General features: G+C 38.5%; 1 protein-coding gene across 6 annotated transcripts in view; it reads left to right on the top strand.

The window, feature by feature from the left end:
- DOCK8 (dedicator of cytokinesis 8) overlaps nucleotides 1-19,965 on the top strand; it is an 89,051-nt gene that overhangs the window by 19,979 nt on the left and 49,107 nt on the right. For 3 of the 6 annotated variants that reach the window (XM_051788371.1, XM_051788373.1, XM_051788372.1), the window contains 13 exons: nucleotides 57-159; nucleotides 3,506-3,681; nucleotides 6,057-6,128; nucleotides 9,351-9,474; nucleotides 9,694-9,906; nucleotides 10,449-10,534; nucleotides 11,624-11,690; nucleotides 11,937-12,086; nucleotides 12,694-12,774; nucleotides 13,568-13,727; nucleotides 14,336-14,475; nucleotides 14,703-14,796; nucleotides 15,933-16,095. In XM_051788371.1, coding sequence (XP_051644331.1) covers nucleotides 57-159; nucleotides 3,506-3,681; nucleotides 6,057-6,128; nucleotides 9,351-9,474; nucleotides 9,694-9,906; nucleotides 10,449-10,534; nucleotides 11,624-11,690; nucleotides 11,937-12,086; nucleotides 12,694-12,774; nucleotides 13,568-13,727; nucleotides 14,336-14,475; nucleotides 14,703-14,796; nucleotides 15,933-16,095 — 1,629 coding nt within the window. The other 3 variants (XM_051788374.1, XM_051788376.1, XM_051788375.1) reach the window with 3 other exon arrangements.

The following is a 19,965-nucleotide window of genomic DNA, read 5'->3' as shown; positions in this document are numbered from 1 at the left end:
TGTTATTTGTATGGGAATAATTGTAATTACAAGGATTTTTCTCTGCTTAATTAAAGGCACTCTTCTGCAGAAATAAGAAAGCAATTTACTCTCCAGCCAGGCTTTACACAGTTCTGTCAACGAAGTTTAAGCACCCCTGGCTTTTCTGCACTTCATCTGGTAAGTTTTGCGTTTATCTTCTTTACACTGATTTGGCATCTACATTGCTTGATGGTTTTAAGGTAAATAAAGTGATTTTCTGAAGTTGTCTTGCTTTCCACTATCTTCTGTCTGAAACTGGTAAAAAGTACTCTCAGGTGAGCTGAGGAAATTATGCATTTCAAAAAACTGAGAATGTTCCTTGGAGCCTGAAATAGATAGTCTTTTTGTATATTACTATAAATCAAAGTTAATTAGTAAATGTTGGAGTATATTACATTCTTTCCTTCTTGGAAACATTCAGGTTCATCAAATAAATGCTTTGTGTGGTGATCACAGGTCATTTGCAAAGGGAGGTTGTGTTGCCAGGCAGCAGGTAAGTTCCAATACAGCCTCTCACTCACACCACCACTCTCCTCCTGGTGCGATCGGGGAGAGAATAGGAAGAGTAAAAGTGAGAAAACTCATGGGTTGAGGAAAAGACAGTTTAATAGGTAAAGCAAAAGCCTTGTGCACAAGCAAAACAAAACAAGGAATTCAGTCACCACTTCCCACAGGCAGGCAGGTGTTTAGCCATCTCCAGGAGAGCAGGGCTCCAGCATGCATAATGGTGACTTGGGAAGACAAATGCTATCATTCTGAACATTCCCCCCTTCCTCCTTCTTCCCCCGGTTTTATATACTGAGCACGATTCCATATGGTCTGAAATATCCCTGTGGTCAGTTGGGGTCAACTGTCCCGGCTGTGTCCCCTCCCAGCTTCTTGTACATCTCTGCACTGATAGGGTGGTGTGAGGAGCAGAAGTCTTGGCTCTTTGTAAGCACTGCTCAGCAATAATGAAAACATCACTGTGTTATCAAACTGTTTTCAGCATAAATCCAAAACACAGCCCCATAATATTTACTGGGAAGAAAATTATCTGTACTGTACCCTTGCCAAAACCCACACAGAGAGAAAAAAGAAAGGTGGAGGCTCAATTATCTTGACTTAATACACCGTTTGCAGGGCTAGCAGCAGGGACAGCACGCTGACTGTTCTTCAGTTCTGTAGAGGAATCATGTTAAGTGAGAAATGCCCTGATTGGCATAGATGTAATTGAGTCAACTGTTACATGTCTCCAAATCATCTCCAGCCCTATGACACTGCCCTTATGACAAAGGGGAAAAATCCCAGATCTTTTTATTGCCTTTCAGTAGTATAAGTATTCTACAAACATACTATAGCATAAATGAAACTAACTACAATTTTGGTACTCTTCCTCTCTCTACCCTTTTAATTTTTATTTCTTTTTGTGAGACCTAGTAAGTAGAAGCAGGAAAAGTCTTTGTGCACCAGTGAATGTGAAAGATGTAGAACACTAGATGTAAGCAGTTGCTTCCTGTGTGTTGGGGCCTCCCGCCACTACTCACTTCCTTAATCTGAAATGCTGTGGTGTCTAACTTGTTCCTTGCGGTTAGAGGCTGGGTTCCTTCTTCTGCATGCAGACAACTGCTTTTGCTCCTGAGAAACCTGGTAACGTTGCATTTACCAAGTATTACACCGTAGCCGCCATTTTGTGTGCTGTCACAATCTACATGCCTCTAATTCATCATCCTTAAAAAGGTATGTTTGCAGTAATGATTTATGGCATTTTCTGTGTAAAATTGTTTTGCACACTTCTACGATGAGTGAACAGGAGTGTTGGCTTCTTAGTTAAACCATTATCTCTGTTTCCTTTGAAAATTTGCACCAATTGTTAGGGAGACCATTACCCTCCACCTGCATTTACTTTTTACACTATCTTTTTTACATTTGTGACTAATTTACAATAGTCAAAAGCACATATTACTAATGATTAAAGATTATTGTTAACAGTTGAACTAGAAAAAGAAGACAATGAAATGCGATGGATTTGACTCATCAGAATGGAAAAGTGTGATTTCTGAAAGGGAGTGCAATGCTTAATTGAAAATTAGATTGAATTAAGCAAAAATATTTTGCATATAAAACATTACATCTTCAGCAACTGAAAAGATGTAGTATATGTACATTTTAAGCAGTTTTGCTTTAACCTTTTGGGATTTACTTTTTTAGTAGATCTAAATATATAAGATATATTTATTTTTAATATACTTTATTTATATATTTTTAATATATTTAGATCTATAAATCTCTACATCTCTAATCTGTACATGTATATACACTAACATGTAATGTTTTACCTACTGGAAGTAGGAGAGCTTCAGGGATATTATGCTGATAATTAATAAAAAAAATAGCAGTAGCCACAGTATCGTGGCTCTTTACAGGCAAGGATGATTTGATAGCTAGTGTTTGCTAGAATTCTTCCTCCTAGTATAAAAGTTATTCCAGTGCTATTATTCAAATGCTGTAACTAATTTTCTGCATTCTTACTATGCTGAGGTTTCATCAGCCTTTCTGGAACTCACAGAACATTAACTATAAGTTTTCTAAAGCTGTAGTTTTTAGATCTGTTTTTGACTTGTCAAGAAAATCAACTATAAGAGATTTTAGTCTCTGTACTCAACTGGACAGATGTTTTATTTCCTAAAGAGATACACAGTATTTTTATTGACTATACAGCAAGTAAAATAATTTTCAGTTTTATCTGAAGACAGAATAACATATACTTACATGAAGTCACATTTATGTGTATATGAAACCACTCTAGGTACCAAATCAAACAAGATTTTCTGCCTCTGTTTTTTACATTAAACAGATGAAAAGAACCAGACAGCTTAATAGCGTGTGTGAGTGGTAGAGCTTGTACTTGTTGAGCTTTGTTCTGATCAGACATTCTGTGTAAAAATGGCTAATTAAATGTAATGAGATACAACAATGCCATGTGGTGTAGAAATGGTGAATATCTCAGGTTTGCAGTAACAACTTTAGTAGTTCCATGTAATATTTTGCGCATGTACTCCACAAACCCTTGACAAATATGATAAAATTAGAACTCCAATAATATACAAATCAATAACATTCTTACTGAAATAGTTAGGAAAAACCAATAGAAATAATCATTTTTTCTGATTTTGAGTATAGTCCTCAACTTTGTTGGCAGTTGAAAGCACACAGTCTTTAGTTGGTCCTTAACTCTGAAGAGTTAACTTCCTTGTTATTCACAGTGTGTTTTGTCTCCTCTCTCCTGTCCATCGGCAGCTCCCTGCCAGCTAGTGCTGTCTGTCACTGTCATTTTGGTCACCTTCCCTTATCCTTTTTTATTCCTAGGTGAGAAGGTTAGAAGTTTGTTTCTGATGTTTAATACATAATGGGACAATTACAATAATTAAATAAATAAGCCTAAATTACACTATCAGGAAAAACCATCTGTTGCTAAAATAAATGCCTCTTTATTTCTCATTAGCCTTCCTTTTATGACGCAGTAGACCCAGTAGATTTTGAAGGCTTCCTAATGACACAGCTGAACAACTTGGACTCAGAACTAGCACAAGAACTTGGGGATTTTCCTGAAGATGACTTGGATGTTCTCTTTACACCCAAAGAGTGCAGGACTTTGCAACCTTCTGTGCCAGAAGATGGGTAAGGAGAGTTTTTCTCCCTCTGAAATGCAGCAGGTGTAAAAATAATTTTGAAGATGTTGATCCAAACACTTCACTCTACCATCCATCCATCCACTACACAGTTGATGAATGTTTGAACTTTGCCATTGATTCTGTTAGGCCTCTTTACATGCTTAAAATTATGCAAGTGTTTACACAACTTCCTAAGCTTGCTGGTAGCGGCAGAAATGAGATAGATGTAAACCAGAAATAAGAGTAAAGAAGGGCAGGAGAATAGTATGAAAAGTAATTTTTATAGCTGTGATGCCAGAGATGGAAGTTGATTCTGATTATGTAGTAAGCACAGGATTGAAGGGTTTTACTTTTTTTTTTTTCTTTTTTCAGCTTTGTGTTACATGACATTGATCAGATCACTAAGACACTTTCTCAGTAACTGTCTTGCTTAAATGGGGTGAAATAGTTCATACTTCTCAAGGTTTGGAGAGAAAAAAAGTGTTAATTTCTAGTGTGGAAGTAATTTTTGGTTTCCGACTGACACTGATAAAATAATTCCACTGCTTTCAACAGCTTCAATTAAATGGGTAGCATGTGCTGACAGTAGCGCTCAACGGTCCTGCAAATATTTAAACAGGCACATCATCAGCAACAGAATTTTTCAGAATAAGAAAATCCGTAAGAGAGTTTTCTGATGTGGTTTAAGTGAGTCTATCGTTTGTATACAAAATACTCTTCAAGGACTGTTTCACTGTAAATGGTACCTTTAAGTAGAACCTCAAAGACCTATTGAATTTTGCAAGCAGTAACCATGAGATAAACTTGAAGTCAGCACCAGTTTAACCCCAAACTGTTATGTCTGTAAAGATGGCTAAGTGTGCAATGTGTTTGGGATGGGGGGTGCACTCCTACCAGTTTATTCAGGAAATGAACAGCACAGTCTATATTCTCTGCTGTGTTGAGCCTGAACAATGAAGGGACAGACTTAGTTTATGGTGTCTTGGCTCACAGGGCAGACCTGCATTCCCCTCTGTTCCTGCAAATGCTACAGGCTGCTCTAATTCACCAGCCAGCTGTATAAATTAGAGACCTATACAACAACAGTATTTGTGCAGTGTTTTCTGCCCAACACACTAAATGCAATGAGGCTAAGCAGGAAACAAAGTTTGTATGATTTTTGCCAGCTGTATGTAAACTAGCTGAGAATCCCTCTCTAAACAAGGTCTTGGTCTGCAAGTCTCTTCTTGGCCCAGTGCATCTCTCGGGAAGTTCAGGAGAGCAAAGGCAGTAGAGATGAGGTGTCACACTAGGTCACCTGAGAATCATACAGTTCCTAGGGGATTGTCTAACCTTTGCAGAAAAGGTGATTTTCACCTGAATTTACTCACAGAAAAAGTTCCGATCTTTATAATGAATTCTTGTTTTCCTGTGCATTGGAGAGAGAGAATTGATGTGGGAGACAGTGAATATTTTGCTGCTTGAAGTTCCCATTTATTTAAATGATGAACAAAAATATTTTAAAAAGTATCCAGCTTTTGAAATTAGATCTGAAATATTTTTCCCTGTTTCCAGGGTTACTTCCCAACATACCTGATGTTTGAAACAGCCTGATGTTTGAAAATTATCTGTTTGTTTTTCCAGTAGGAGAACGTGTAGACTCATGCTGTACAATCAGTTTTAAGCCTGATTTACACCACAGAGACATTAAGGGGTTTTTTTACACAGTAGCTTGCCATTTAGCTGTTCACATTGCTATCACTGATATTAGTGTTTTCACAGAAAATCCTGATCAAGGATGCGAGGATATGTTAGGGAAGATGAGAACACAGAAGGAGCATGCACCAAAGATTGGCCTGCAGGCAGTGCAGTCTTTGATGTCTTTGTGCACCGAGAGCAGGAAGCAGATACCACTGACCGAACTGGGTTAACATGCTGCCTGCTTGCAAACATACCTCCTACCCAAACCAGATACAGAAACCACGATGGCAGGGCCACAGAGCAGCCTGGCATCAGCCAAGCCTCTGTCCTGCACACATGAACCCACATCAGCTGTTACCCGGTCTTGGTAATCAGTTGCAAATCTATGACATGTTCTGTATGGAAAGTGTATTTTGCAGCAACATCAGTATTATATTTATGAAATAAATAGTGTGGCACATGGTTACCTCTATTAATGTATGTTTGTCAATTTATAAATGCAGTAACAAAAACATGCAGCAGGGAATTCATGCAGTACACAGAATTTTTTGAACATCAAACAATAGTTTAGCAGTAAAATAAATACACAGAAGAGGACTAATAGAGAGTCCTTTTTCTGAACAGCATGTTTATATAAATTTCTTTGTCCTGAAAGTATGACTTAGGTGCTAAAATATTTACAATATGTTGCTTTTTCCACAGGGTTGAACTGGACTCACATGTCAAAGACTGTGTTCAGACATATATCCGTGAGTGGCTGATTGTGAATCGAAAGTAAGCTACATATAATTAAATAAAATCAAAAATACATTCCATCTTATTTATCAGAGAGGAGATCTTGCTGTTATAAGTAATCCTAAAGACTGATGATTTTAATCAGTGGTTGAAGACAAGAACTGACTTTTCATTGAGCTATTTCATCTGCTTCTTAATTATCAGGCACTCTGGGAATTAAGTAGGAAGAAATTCACATCAACTTATATAATGCTGATTTATCTAAATCAGGAATACTAGTACAATGTGATCCCACTAAAAGGAAAGATAACAGGGATAAAGATTACATTTGCATGCTTTTCTCCTATCCATGCCCTGAAAATTCAACACAATCTGATTTCTAATGGTGTCTGAAAACTCAAGGACTATGGGCTTTCCCATCAGTGACTGAGTGTATTCATGGGATTATTAATGTTATAGCCTACTTTACTATTTTACGTAAGTAAAAAAAAATTATTTCTGCATTTGAGGTCAGTGTAATTCAACACACAGAACTGCATCTGTAGTCTTTCTAAATGACTTAATTTCCTTTCATTTACCATATTATATTATATTATATTATATTATCCATTACATATGGTAAATGTGAAAGGTACTCTCAGTCAGTGTTTTCTATGCAAGGTTGCCTGTCCCCAGACTCTTAGGGGAGTCTGGGGAATGGGGATATCTTGCCTTCTTCCCCGTCACCCCATCTTGTTCTTCAGAAAGAGGGTTTTGGAGCTCTGTTTTTCTGTAATACTTCCATTCATCCCCTCATGCACTCGTAACCTGTTCTCAAGAAGCAGTAGGAGCAGGTGATAGTGGAGTGCTGGCACATTTGCTGCCATTGTGTTGTGCCCCTTCACCCGCCCTTGCTGCTCTCTGCTTTTCTGACATAACGTACATCAGCAGTCAGTGCTGTATGGGTTGACTCCTGGTTATTGTAAAGGAATTGCATTGTTTAACTGCGCAGCTTGTGCTCCTCAGCGGAGCAGCTGCTGAGGGTTATCAAGATACTTCCTCCAGGGGTGCTGATGAAATTGATTGAATTCTCAGAACTGTTTCACAGTGAGTCACCAAAAATAGGCTCATGGGTTTTGCAGGCTCTCCATCTATATTGCTCTTTCACACAGCATTGTTCTGAGCACACTGTAAAGAGCGAGTGTGCAGCTTTGTTCATGCACTTTGTTGAGTGAACAGTAAAGTAGGTAAGGTGAAAAATAGAACATAGCTGTTTCTGCATTCAGGTGTACTGGTAGAAATGTGAATGGAACCATAGAAATATACATATGTGGAAAGTTTTGTTGCATGTTTTAGTATTTCATTCATTCAGATAAGGTAAATTTGCATTCAGAAACTTTTTTTGCAGTGGACTCTGTGGTAAACATGATGATGGACTATGCCAGAGAGCTGAGCTTTGATGGCTGTGGCTAACAATGCAAGCAAGTTATTAAAAATTGGAAAGAACAAGACAGTGTCAAATATGCTGCAGTGGCACATAAAAAAATTATGGATTGTTATTGGTAATCTCATGTTAGTGCTTGGACACTACTCTCAGAACAGGAAGGAGAAGAAAAGATATCAAGAGAGGAGTGAGAAAAAAAGTAATTATAGAAGGCTTTCCATTGTCTTGAGAAAGGCTGGAGAAACTGGAGTTGCCTACATAGGAAGCAGATTCATAGGATAGGTTGCTGATTGGTGAGCTATGGATGAGAGGAGTGCGTAAGTGATTTTCATGTATTCATGAATGAGAAGGTTCAGAAGAGGAGACTGGGGAATCTTCAGTGAGTGGTGTGAGCAGAGGTGGTCCTTGTGCCTGAGAGCAGAGAGATATGTGGCAGAGAAGCTGGACACAGGTGGAGTCCATGTGTTTTTGCCAGAGGCTGCATGGGGGGCTTGTTCCTGTGCCTGTCTGTTTCTCCTTTCAGTTGTCCTTTGTTCCTTTTCCTCATTCCATTTACTTAATTCAGTGTGTGGCCATTAAATTGACATGTGTGGTAAAAGCATGGTTTGCCACTTGGTGAGTTTTAATTGCTACCATGCTTTTCAAAATAAATAAACAATATAAATAAATTTTCCAGGATTACTTTAGGGGAAAGGCATCTCTATTGTAGCTTGTAAACCAGAGGCAAAGTGTGAACTCAGGTACATAAATTTCTTGATTAATCATTTGCCACTGGAGGTAGTGAGAAAATTATCTACACAACCTCTTTTGGATGCTTAAATACCTTAAAGTCATGCAGAATTCCTGTCTTCCATTTTGGAGTATTATGGTGGCTCCAAAACAAGGTCACATCCAAGGAGAGCTGGGATTGTCTCTTTTATGACTTCAGTTTTCATTGCAGTGAACTGATAAATGATTAAAATGCAAACAATTAAAACTAAAACACATCAGAGCATATAATTCAGTTACTCCCAAAATGTAATAAAAAAGGTGTCTCCATGATCAATAATTGCTTATTGTGGCTTCTTTATGAAAGTACTCAAATGTTTAACTATCACCTTGGGAGGGCAAATGAACAAAGCAGGATCATGTAACTAAGGTGGCTGATTGTAAAAAGGCCATCAAAGGATTTAGCAAATTGTATACTAAAGTGAAAGAAGCAGAGCTCTGGGTGCATCTGGTATATTTTTTTTTCAGGATTTTCCATCTGCCTCAAAAATGGAACTTGAAATTGGTACCTTGCTGCAAAATTTTGCAAAGTTGCCAGCAGAGAGCATTACATTGTGCCATAGCAATAGCCCTCTTCAAAAACGGGCATTGTTTGAAAGGTGTAGATTGTTGCCTGTGTTTAACTTGGGATGCTAGCTAGGTCCAGGATAAGAGCACTAAGCTTTTGGATGTATAATTGCAGAAGCAGATCCAGCCAAAAGATAAGTGATCCAAATCCATGTTCTTAAGGTCACTGAAATAATCATTGTGTCTAATGAGGAGATCAGGGCTGAATTTGTACCTAGGTCTGGTTTTGGTGCTGTCTCAGGTTCGTGGTCTTTGCAAAAGTGATCTGAATGAATTTGCTTCCTTTTAAAACTGTTCTTAATATACATGATAGAGTTGCAGTGGTTTGTTAAAAGAAATTAAAGTTGTGAAATGTCACATTTTTGCATAAAAGCTGTGCCGTGCTGCTCTTTTGCAGAACAATGTTTACAGTTCTTTAATATTTTTTTATTTGTCTTTTCTGTTTTATTTTCCCTTAACTCCTCCTCATGATATCCTGACTTTCTTGGGCTTGTCTGAGAAAGGAACCAAGGGAATTCAGATACATGTAGCCTGAAAAATAGGGGATCCCGAAAAGATTTTCACAAGACGCTTCAAAAACAAACCTTTGAATCAGAAACAGTGGATTCTGGCGATGCAAGTTTCCAGGTACATTTTCTTAACTTTGGGAGAAGTAACCAAATACTGCAACTTCCCTCAAAAGAATCATCCCAGGATCTCTGTAATGGCATCAAGCGGATTACCATGCTCGCCATTAGGCCTCATGGCAAAGGCGGCGTTAAGATCCCCTCTGCCAGACCACCAAGAGGCGTTCCCTGGCACCCTGGTGCTCAAGCCACAGCTTGCCATGTTGCTGCTTTCCAACAGGTGGGACCCCAACACGTCCATGCTCTCCCTGAGGAGGCCTCCAGGACGACCCTTGCCTCCTCTTACTTCGAGCTCCGCAGCCTGCAGCCAGACCCCCGCTTGGAGAATCTGCTGCGGCACGTCAGCGCTGAGGAGTTTGAGAGGCAGAATGAGGAGGCACGGCGCACCAACAGGCACCCTGAGCTGCTCGCCCTCTACCCCTCTGTGGATGAGGTGAGCTGGGAGGCTGGCTGTCCTATTGGTTTTCCCCAGCTGGCTGTCCTGGCATTAGTCAGGTTAAAGCTACACCACAGTTCAAACACAGGGTTTATGGTCTGGATAGGTGTCTCCCTTGGATAATAACAGGGTGAAGACATGTCATCATGGGCTCCTGTCAGCTGTCTTCAGTTTTCATGGGGCGGTTTGAACTTGGACTCGCAGTGTTGCCTGAGGCCCCGTTGTACCCCTCTCAGTGTGGGTCAAGCCACATGCTGGTGATAGGGCTATGTGAGGGTGTTACCCTTCCCTGTAACTCTCACTGGGGGTCCAGAAGTGTAAATATTTGGTGTAAATGCCAGATGGGGGTTAGGAATGTAAATATTTAGAAATAGTAAATCAATTATTTTTCATCTCTGGAGAGATTAAATGCCCACTGAGTGGGGGAAGGTGCTAGTCTGTAGCAGCAGCCCCACTACCATTACATAAAGGTTTTATCCAAGTATATAAATTTACAGTTGTTTTGATTGAGTATTACTATAATTACTGTGTAATTATAGGAAGATGCAGTGGAAATACGGCCAGTGCCGGATCGCCCAAAGGAACATCTGGGCAACAGGATTTTGGTGAAGCTGCAGACTCTGAAGTAAGTATCCTTCACAAGCTTCGATCACCATTTCTCAGAAATTCTCTGCCCACTGCGACACCACTGCAGGTGTCCTGTACAGCAATTCACATGCTCACATGTTCTTCCTTAGGGTAGCAGAGGACTATTTCTGTCCCTCTTTACAGAACTCTTTAACTTGTCAGGGTGAAAAGGAGTTGGGAGTGAACCCAAATTATATATTTCAAACAAACCAGATTGGTTCCTACACACTACTGGACTTTTGTCATGGTTTCACCCCTGCTGGCAACCAAGCCCTACGTGGCCACTCACTCACTCCCCCACCAGTGATACTGGGGAGAGAATCAAAAAGCTAGAAAACTCGTTGGTTAAGGCACAGACAGCTTAGTGGGAAAAGCAAAAGCTGCATATGCAAGCAGAGCAAAAAGAAAGGAATTAACTCACTGCTTCCTGTGTGGGCAGGCATACCCAGGAGAGCAGGGACCCATCACATGTAACAGTTATGTGGGAAGACAAACACCATCACTCCAAACATCCCCTCCTTTCCTCCTTCTTCTCCCCACTTTTTATACTGAGCATGATGTCATACCTGGAATATGGTGTGGAATATCCTTTTCATCGATTGGGGTCATCCGTCCAGGCTGTGTCTCCTCCCAGCCTCCCATGCACCCTAGTCTCCTCACCATCTATATGTATAACATCCCTATATTATCAACACTGTATTCAACCCAAATCTAAAACACAGCCCCACACCAAGCACTGTGAAGAAAATTAATTCTACCCCAGCCAAAACCAGCACAACTTCATACACAGAAAAAAAAGCAAGAAAGATACAATAATTTTAACTGATATCTGAGGTCAGTTTCTGTCAAATTTAGAAAATACACAGAATACAGTTTACTTCCATTCTTTTCCTCTTGAAATCTTATAATATAATGCACTAATAAAAAAATCCTCCACACTTGGAGAGAGCTGAGGTCTGGAACTAAGTATTTCTCCTTATTTTCTAACAAAAGTGCCAGTCAAAATAAAGCCCTTTTATTTTTTTTTTTTATACGTAACCACAGGAGTGCAGTATCCATCAGTGTCTTGTGTGTCTGTCCCTAACAGGTTTGATATAGAGATCGAACCTTTATTTGCATGCATAGCTCTCTATGACATAAAGGAAAGAAAAAAGGTAAGTGTGCATACAATATTTTTGTGGAGTTGGCTTGGGTTTTTAGCTCTGGAGTAGTAATTTAGGAAACCTTACAAAAAAATCTGCAACTGTTTCACACGTAGTCTGATCCACGATTCCTTTTATTTAGTCAAGGTCACATGCTTGCAGTTGTTTGTAGTTCTAGATACTGCTTTTGACTTGTTTTAAAATAAAATTTGAAGCACTTTTTCTCTGCAATGTATTTTAATCCTTTTTCTTTTCAAGATCTCAGAAAATTTTCATTGTGACCTCAACTCTGACTCATTAAGAGGATTCTTGCGTTCTCATACACCCTCCATTGACTTGTCTACTCAGGCAAGATCGGCAGTATTTTCTGTCACATATCCTTCATCAGATATATATCTGGTAATAAAGGTATGTTACAGCGCTGCTTTGACACTGTCCTTCCAGTTTTCAGCTGTGCCTGTTGTCTGAGTTCATGAAGCCGACAAACATGGGTTTCCTCTAGATGAGATGAATTCTAGTAGTTTTAATAGTATCTGTGCAGGTGTCCACTTGGTATACCTCACTTTAAAGCTTAGAAGTTATATCAATACCCTGTCTTCTAGTTATACAAAATACTTAGAATTTCCTATCTTTGCCAAAAGGAAATTAAAAGTATAGTGAAATAAGGCACTTTTAAAAATTTTATTTACATTCTGTGGAAGTTTTTTGGCTCTGATTTATTTCTCTTTGCATCATTTTGTGTGTTTAATTCTGAAACTTATTTAACCTGAACCACTTAATTTGGAATGTGTTAATTTTCCTGATTTCAGTGAAAATGCAGTAGTAACTGATTGACAGTGTTGTCACATATATGTTTTCTGCCCAACAGATGGAAGACTAAGAGGTCTAGTATCAGTCACTCCATAAACATTTTGTGTTGTACATTTAGGCAGGCTATTTCATATTGCTAGAGAAACAGTATGTTACTATTTGGGTGATATTTTTTATGCGTGTCTTATTTTCCTGGGTTTTGTAGATAGAAAAAGTGCTTCAGCAAGGAGAAATTGGAGACTGTGCAGAACCCTATATGGTTCTTAAAGAAAGTGAGGCTGGCAAGGTAAGTAAATAACTATAAAGAATGTTTGGATGAAAAAATGCATGATCAAGGTGAAAAAAAACCCAAACAGATAAAGATCAGACCCTTTGGAATAGGATAGAATATCAGAAGCACTGGAGGGGAAGCCAGTTAGTGTATCCATGGTTTGGTGTCTGTGACCAACAGAAGTCAGGAGAAGGGAAGGTGCATTTTCATTACTGACCCCTTTGGAAATTAATGCTGACAAAGTCGTGAGTTATGAAGCAGGTAGGGGTGAGCAAGGGAGATGACTAGAATGTAGAATTCACAGAAATATTTGTACCTCAGAGACATGTTACTGGTTTGGTTGGGCAGACAATCTGTTGTGGTGTGTAGTGGCTAGTTCAGTACTGTCATTCATAGATAACATGAGCTCTATTCAAGGAATTCATGGTCACTTACTTCCATGGAACAGGCTGAAACTGTTTGTTGGACTTCCATACGTCTCACCTTTAGAATATTGCTTTCAATAGCAGTAGAATATTTTTTCAATATCTGATGAAAGATATAGAACCTGCTAATGTTTCATGGTGATAGTTCATACTGGACTTGTTGGTCACTCCAGAAAGATCAGATGCAAATGAACTCATTGAAAAGAAATCTAATTGAATGTACAAATCAAAACAGCTACAATTCTGACAGTGACAAGAAAACATGAGAGATAGCTGCAAATTATTTACTGAACTGTAAACATGTAATTTACATTTTTATCTATGATAGCATTACAATAATTGATAGCTTTTTTTTTTACCAGTCATTATTTTATTTGTCTTAGACAAAAGAAAAGATTGAAAAACTGAAAGCACAAGCTGAATCCTTTTGTCAGCGGTTGGGGAAATACAGAATGCCATTTGCCTGGATTCCCATAAGCCTAACTAATTTCTTCAACCTTTCAACACTTGAACGAGAAATACCTGACACTGAAGGTTTAAACGGTAATTGTCCAACTTTTCTAAGTAACGCAAAATTACTCTTCAGTAGGACTGAATATAGGAAACAATATCATTCACTCTAGCATCGAGAGTGAATAACAGATTCAAAGTCATGTCTTCTCAATCTTCCTTCAGTGCTACAACCACTTACAAGTCAGTGTCCTCACTGTTTCATCTCTGCATATTAATTTTTATGTCTGCTAAATATTCTTTGTTGGTTTACACCTGATTTTCACTGAACACTGGCTTTGTAGTAGTAAAACTCCCTTTACCACATGGAGTTCGTTAGCTATACTGGGCAATCAAAATACCTATCATCTTAGTTTCTGGGGTATTCAGGACCATTGTTCGACACCGTTGACTAATGGGCTTCATAACCCATGAACTAAAAATTTGAGTAAACTTGTGCTCTGCAGCAGAAATAATGTCACTTCTCTAGGTGTGTCCTGGCATTCCACTATTTCACATAGTCTGAAATAAAAGTGCAATGTTTTAGGTACTCTATCCTCTGATGTTGCTGGGAAGTTGTGGTTTTCTAGGTATTCTTGTAATCTTTGTACTGCAGCAAAAGCAAAAAGCAAGATGACGTTTCATTTAATTTCCATTTGAAGGGAAGGGGTCCACTAGTGACAAGAGGGCAACACTGCTGCAGGCAAGAAGGCCTTCTGAGAGAAGTCTCGGCTCAGAGGACAGCTATCCAGCATCCAATTTCAAAACAATCTCTCTGACCCTTGGCACCTTCTTTAAACAGGTACTGGATTCTCTTTCTGTTTTCCTTAGAAATTTTTCATCTATGTAATGTGAATTGTGTTGGGAAAAATTACCAGTTGTATTTGTGTGGGGACAGAGAATAACATGTCAAGTGCACAGTAATGCACTTGCTTTGCATGCCTCAGGAACACAGTTCACTTACAAACCTTTTCTCAGTGTTATGGTGTGTTGTTATAAAGGTACTGATTTTTGTCTTTCTCCTGGTAGGAGGGAGACAGGCTCAGTGATGAAGATCTGTTCAAATTTTTAGCTGATTTCAAAAGATCATCTTCCTTGCAAAGACGAATTAAGACTTTACCAGGTATGTAGTTAATTGTGGATGGAAAGGGTTATGTGTATTTTTCTCCCCTAAATTGTTCTGTAAATTCCAACCTCAAAATATAATTAACTTGGGTTTAAAGCCTATAATGGGTGCCATTTAGGAACTTCCTGGGTTCCCAGTGTCAACCTGAACACAGATGATTTTGAATTTTTTTTCTGTGTGAATTAGTATGCAGAGTTATATTTAGCTTGATATTCTAAAATTATTTGCTTTCCTTGCTAATTTACAGTGTATCTACTGGATGTCTTTTCTTATTGTTCAAGCAAATTTCTAAGATCCTTGTCATTTCCCTTCAATACTTTGAAATGGCTCATATTTTGTAGAGAGAGATTAAAATGTATACACTGTTCATCTTAGTTTGGTATTTGAGTCAGTGTTAGTTAGCAAAGTAGAGAGGCAGAGACAGTGTTTGGCTACTGTCAAACCCCTGACGAGCTTAATTTTTCATTTTATATAAATTACAGTTCAGGCACTTCTGGGTCACAGAGGAACCTTAAAAAATATGAACTGAGGGCAAAGCTGCTTTTCCTTTCTAACTGATTGCCAGAAATGGCAAGTCTGAGCTCCACAAACGGTTTTCAGTTATCACAGCACAGAATTTAAACAGATAGTCTGTTGATACTTGGGTAAATGTTATCAGTATTAACTGTTTAACTGCTGACCACTACAAACCTGGCTGTCCTGGTGGGTGGTGTCTAATTTGGCAGAGATTAATCAGAGCAGAATCTGAGGGGAGCGAGTAGAGTGAGAGAGAACTGTATTAGACAGCAGCCCTTTTATCTTTATTTGTCTCCCAGACAAATGTTGTATTATTTGTGTGTAAAAGATACTAGAATATCAACCCAGCATATAGTATTCCTTCCTTTTTTCTATTTACCTGAAATAGTACAGGGTAGGCATAAAAAGCCATATTTTGTCCTGATGTAAAGGGATGTGTGTAGGCTACTTCCTCTGTAGTCTTTCTACACTTATGCTTTCCTTCTCATGCAGCCCAAGATCCAGTTCTTATTCCTGCTCCGTTGCTATGTAACCTCATATATTGTTTTCATCTTTCTTTTATTATACATTGATTATTTTTTATATTTTTACTGAGATTTTATGATTTAATTTTAAAGGAACACTTAAACTGGAGATTTCCCCAGCTCCAGAAAACCTTAGTTATTGTCTGACACCAGAACTTCTGCCAGTGAAGCCATTTCCAGAAAACCGTAATCGTCCCCACAAAGAGATTTTGGAATTCCCAGTTAGAGAAGTGTATGTTCCCCATACCATTTATAGGTAAGAAAGAATGTATATTTTTTAAATTTTTAAAGATCTATTTTAAAAAATAATTGTGACTTAGATTTTTTTTCAGAAATAGAAACTAAATATATATATAAAAAAGAAAGACTATGCATTAGGCTGACAATTTAACCGTATTAGCTATTTCAAGATAAAATACCTGCAGGATATTCCATAATGCATTTATTAATCTAATTGTTTTGTCCCTTGAAAATTTTTCTCTTTCTCTTTTTCTCTCTTTCTCTTTTTCTCTCTTTCTCTCTTGGAGTCTGAGATTAAACTAAACTATGCAAAGTGACTCTGAATTTAAATAGAACCACATATGAAGTGTTTTTGTTATTTTATTCCCTTTCCTCTAATCTGAAAAGTAGAATCATCCTGTCTTATTTAAGCAATTTAGTCATAACTGATTCTCATGGTCTCGTAGTGTGATACGGCTGATTTAATGTTTCCTAATTTTTTGATTGTAAGTTCTGCAAACCATTGCTATGCATGCAGACATTAAAAAGAATGAAAAATGAATAAAATAATTACCTGTTTTCTATCAACATTACCATGAATATAGAAATGTACTTGAATACCAAATAAATGAAAACCTATAAAAATGCAAACTGGCATAACTATGCCTGTGCAAATGTCCAGACAAATACTAGTGAAACACCTATCTTCAGTTTTATTCCTGAATCTTTAGAAGAAATGCAAAGGTTGTGTTTACTTCTTTGTTGGTTTTTTTTGCCAAAGTAAGGTATTTCAGAGGAAAAAAGTCTCCTTTTTTTCTAATAATAGCTTTTTCCTTTGTGATAGGAGAAGTGGAGTCTTCTGTTATAGTCTTTGAACTCAGCTCTTGCTAGCTTTTTTTACTGGTGTAATGCCATTATTTTAAATGATGCTATTTCTGATTTATGCCAGAGAGATCAGCCAGCCCACTGTCTTTGTGCTCTGTGAAATTGAGCACTTCTTTTTGTTGTGTACTTATATTTCTTTAATAAAAATACTTCCCTGAAAATGTCAAAACATTCCAAGATTTATTTCTTTCATACCCTTCTATTTTTAATAGAAAAAATCATATAATTTAAAGGTTGTTTGTCATTTTATTTTCTCATTAAGTATAAATGAAAATTATGCTGTTTACTGCCACTATGAAATGTTGGTGCTGAGGAAGAGGGATTTGTCACATCACTTCAGCAGTAACTCAGCTTAACCAGCACAGAAGTCCTCTCTTTAATGAGGAAGTGGCTAACACTTTGGGGACTTTTAGAGGAAGGGGGAAAAAACCCTTTCCTTTGCTGTTTTGTTTCATTTAATTGCAAACCACTCAGTGCTGCACTCAGACTTGCTGTAGTCTGCAATGTGAGCTGGAGGCCTTCTACTTTGGTGGTAGTCATTCTACCCCATTCTTGACTAGTTTGGGATGAGGAAAGACTGTTGGTGTATAATGGTCTCTCACTCCTGTTACTGCTGTCACAGCATTATCTACTCTTTTCTGCCTCTCTGCCCATGGAATCCAGAGATAGCATAGTAGCCCTATGAGTCTTCTGCAGGCCCATTGGTCATCTCTTCAGGTGATTCAAAATTTTAGCAGCGTGAGAAAAATCATTCAGATGCTTATCCAAATTATCTATAGTAAGGTACAGAATATATGACACATGCCCATCCTCTTGAATGTGACAAGTTGAAGTTCTGTCATTGTGCTGACTAGAGCAGGTTTCCATATTTAGTTAACTATTTATGATGTGCATTTTAACTTTCAGGGGTTTTTTCCCTGAAGATTCCTCACCAAAACTGTAGAGGAATCAGTGAATAATGAAAATTGTAACTAATGGATGTATCAGTTTTTGTTTCTAGTACCGTAAGTTTTACATGTCAACATTAACCCATCCATCATTGTTCACCTGCAGGACATTTCTGTTTTTTTTCAATAGGGACTACTTGCACATATGCTGTATTTTGTTATGTATGGAATTCTTGTCACAGTCATCAATGAACATGCCTACTATTCAGTGGAAGTTTGAGATGCGCTTGTTGACACCTCACACAAGGTGTAATTTAGCAAGGGGAAGGATTTTGTTATGTCACACATATGAACAAGCAATATTTATAAATAGGAATATTCAATGAGAAGGGTCACAGACTTGAAACTCTGAATGATTTTATTTTGGCAGAAGATAGGTCTGCATTGCTTTGCCCATAGGAAGTGATCAAATCACTGCTAAGTCCCATGAAAGTGTAGGAAGGTCAGCAAATTTGAGTGAGAATTGCTGCATTGTGTCCTGTACGAGGCTGGGTGGGCCCTTAGCTTTCTCTGCAAGTAACTGATTCTGAAATAGCCTCTTCTCTATCATACATCTGCTGGGTCAGTCTCCAACCCAGAGTAGCTGTCTGGATCTGTGTCTCACCCAGGACTCTGCTGGCCTTTGGGACTCTGTTCTCAGTGATGTTGGGTACTCTGCCATGGCTTTTGTAGACTCATGCTGACCCCTGAATGGCTCTTTTGCCTTTTAAGCACATCTAACTGTATCTGGAGGTAGAGCTCTGCACTTTCTGTATGGGGAGTGAGGGGAGAAATTTAATCACACTGAACAAAAGTAATTTCTGTGGCATGTTGTTTGAATATTTCTGCTCAGCGAAGAACCTCAAGGGAAACACAATGCCTCCTGGAGCTCACTACATCCTTATGGGTATCCTAGCTGTCCTGTTATTTAAAAGACAGCAGTATTTGCTGCCCCAATGCCCCTGCTAACTGCCATGTGAAATGCTCCTTGTCTTTGCTTCCTCTCAGGTTTTTGGAGTTTATGGATGCTGGCAGGCAGTAGGACTTAGGCAGTGGTCAGCAGTAGGTCTACAATTCATGCTTGTGTCAGGGAACCTCTTTTGATCATCTCCTCACCTTTCTGCTTTAGAAGTCAGCCATCACTTTCATCTCTTCGGGATATCCAGTCAGCATTTATCTCTATTCTTCTTCAGTGCTGATGTGTTTAATACACATGTAAGCAAAATCTTTAAAACTGCTTGAGCATAAATGGCACCAGCTTCAGCTTTTCAGTAGAGTACTTACTGGAATAATGCTTCCTTGGTTGTGTAGTCAGCAGAGAGCTCTCTATGTTTTTACATATCTTTAATCTCAAGCCACGTCTAAAGGTAAAATCCAGTGCTCAGGTACATTATATGGATTTGTGACATCTTGTCCCAGGCTGCAGATTAATGAAGCAATGCCTGGATTATTCAGCCTCCCCCACATGTATTTCTTCACCTCTGGCAGATGTAATATTGACAATATCCTTCACTTAATACGTCATTCCCCTGAGTATAATTCAGTGGAGGTTACCAATATATTTTTCTCTTTCACTTAGCTTTCCTTAACATCATATTGGAGAGAGTTTGGCAAAGCAGAAATTGCACTTGAGATGGTAAGGAGGAAAGTGCATTAGTGTGACAGGCAGGAGTACCATTCTGAAGGAAGGGAAAGGCAAGTTACATGCTATTTTTTTTGCTAAGGCATGCCATGGCCCATATAGGGTATGTTGGTTAAAAGAAGTAGCTTGGACTGTGTAGTATCTGTTGTGACACATTGCAATAAGGAGAATCAACAAGAGTTTTCCAGGTCTTGGGATATAATAAATGGAAAATGGACTGACTTAATGGCAATATTCTCCAAAGCTGCTCACCCTTGTCAGCTGATAGTGGTGCTGAGGAGATGTCTGGGATAAGAACAGAGCGATTCTGTGTGCAGCTTCTGACTGTCACAAAGAGAAAGCATGAAAGCCCATGAGAAGTCTTCATTGTTTCTCACTGAAAGCCAGCATGCTCCCACCAACACTAGTCTTATTCCTTACACTTGGAGGATGAACAGTGAAAACCCTATACCAG

This window comes from Manacus candei, unplaced genomic scaffold (assembly GCF_025592945.1).
Source record: "Manacus candei isolate 608988 ecotype Guabito, Panama unplaced genomic scaffold, ASM2559294v1 h1tg000024l, whole genome shotgun sequence".
NCBI classification, from domain to species: Eukaryota; Metazoa; Chordata; class Aves; order Passeriformes; family Pipridae; genus Manacus; species Manacus candei.
This window is presented reverse-complemented; position numbering and strand designations above follow the sequence as displayed.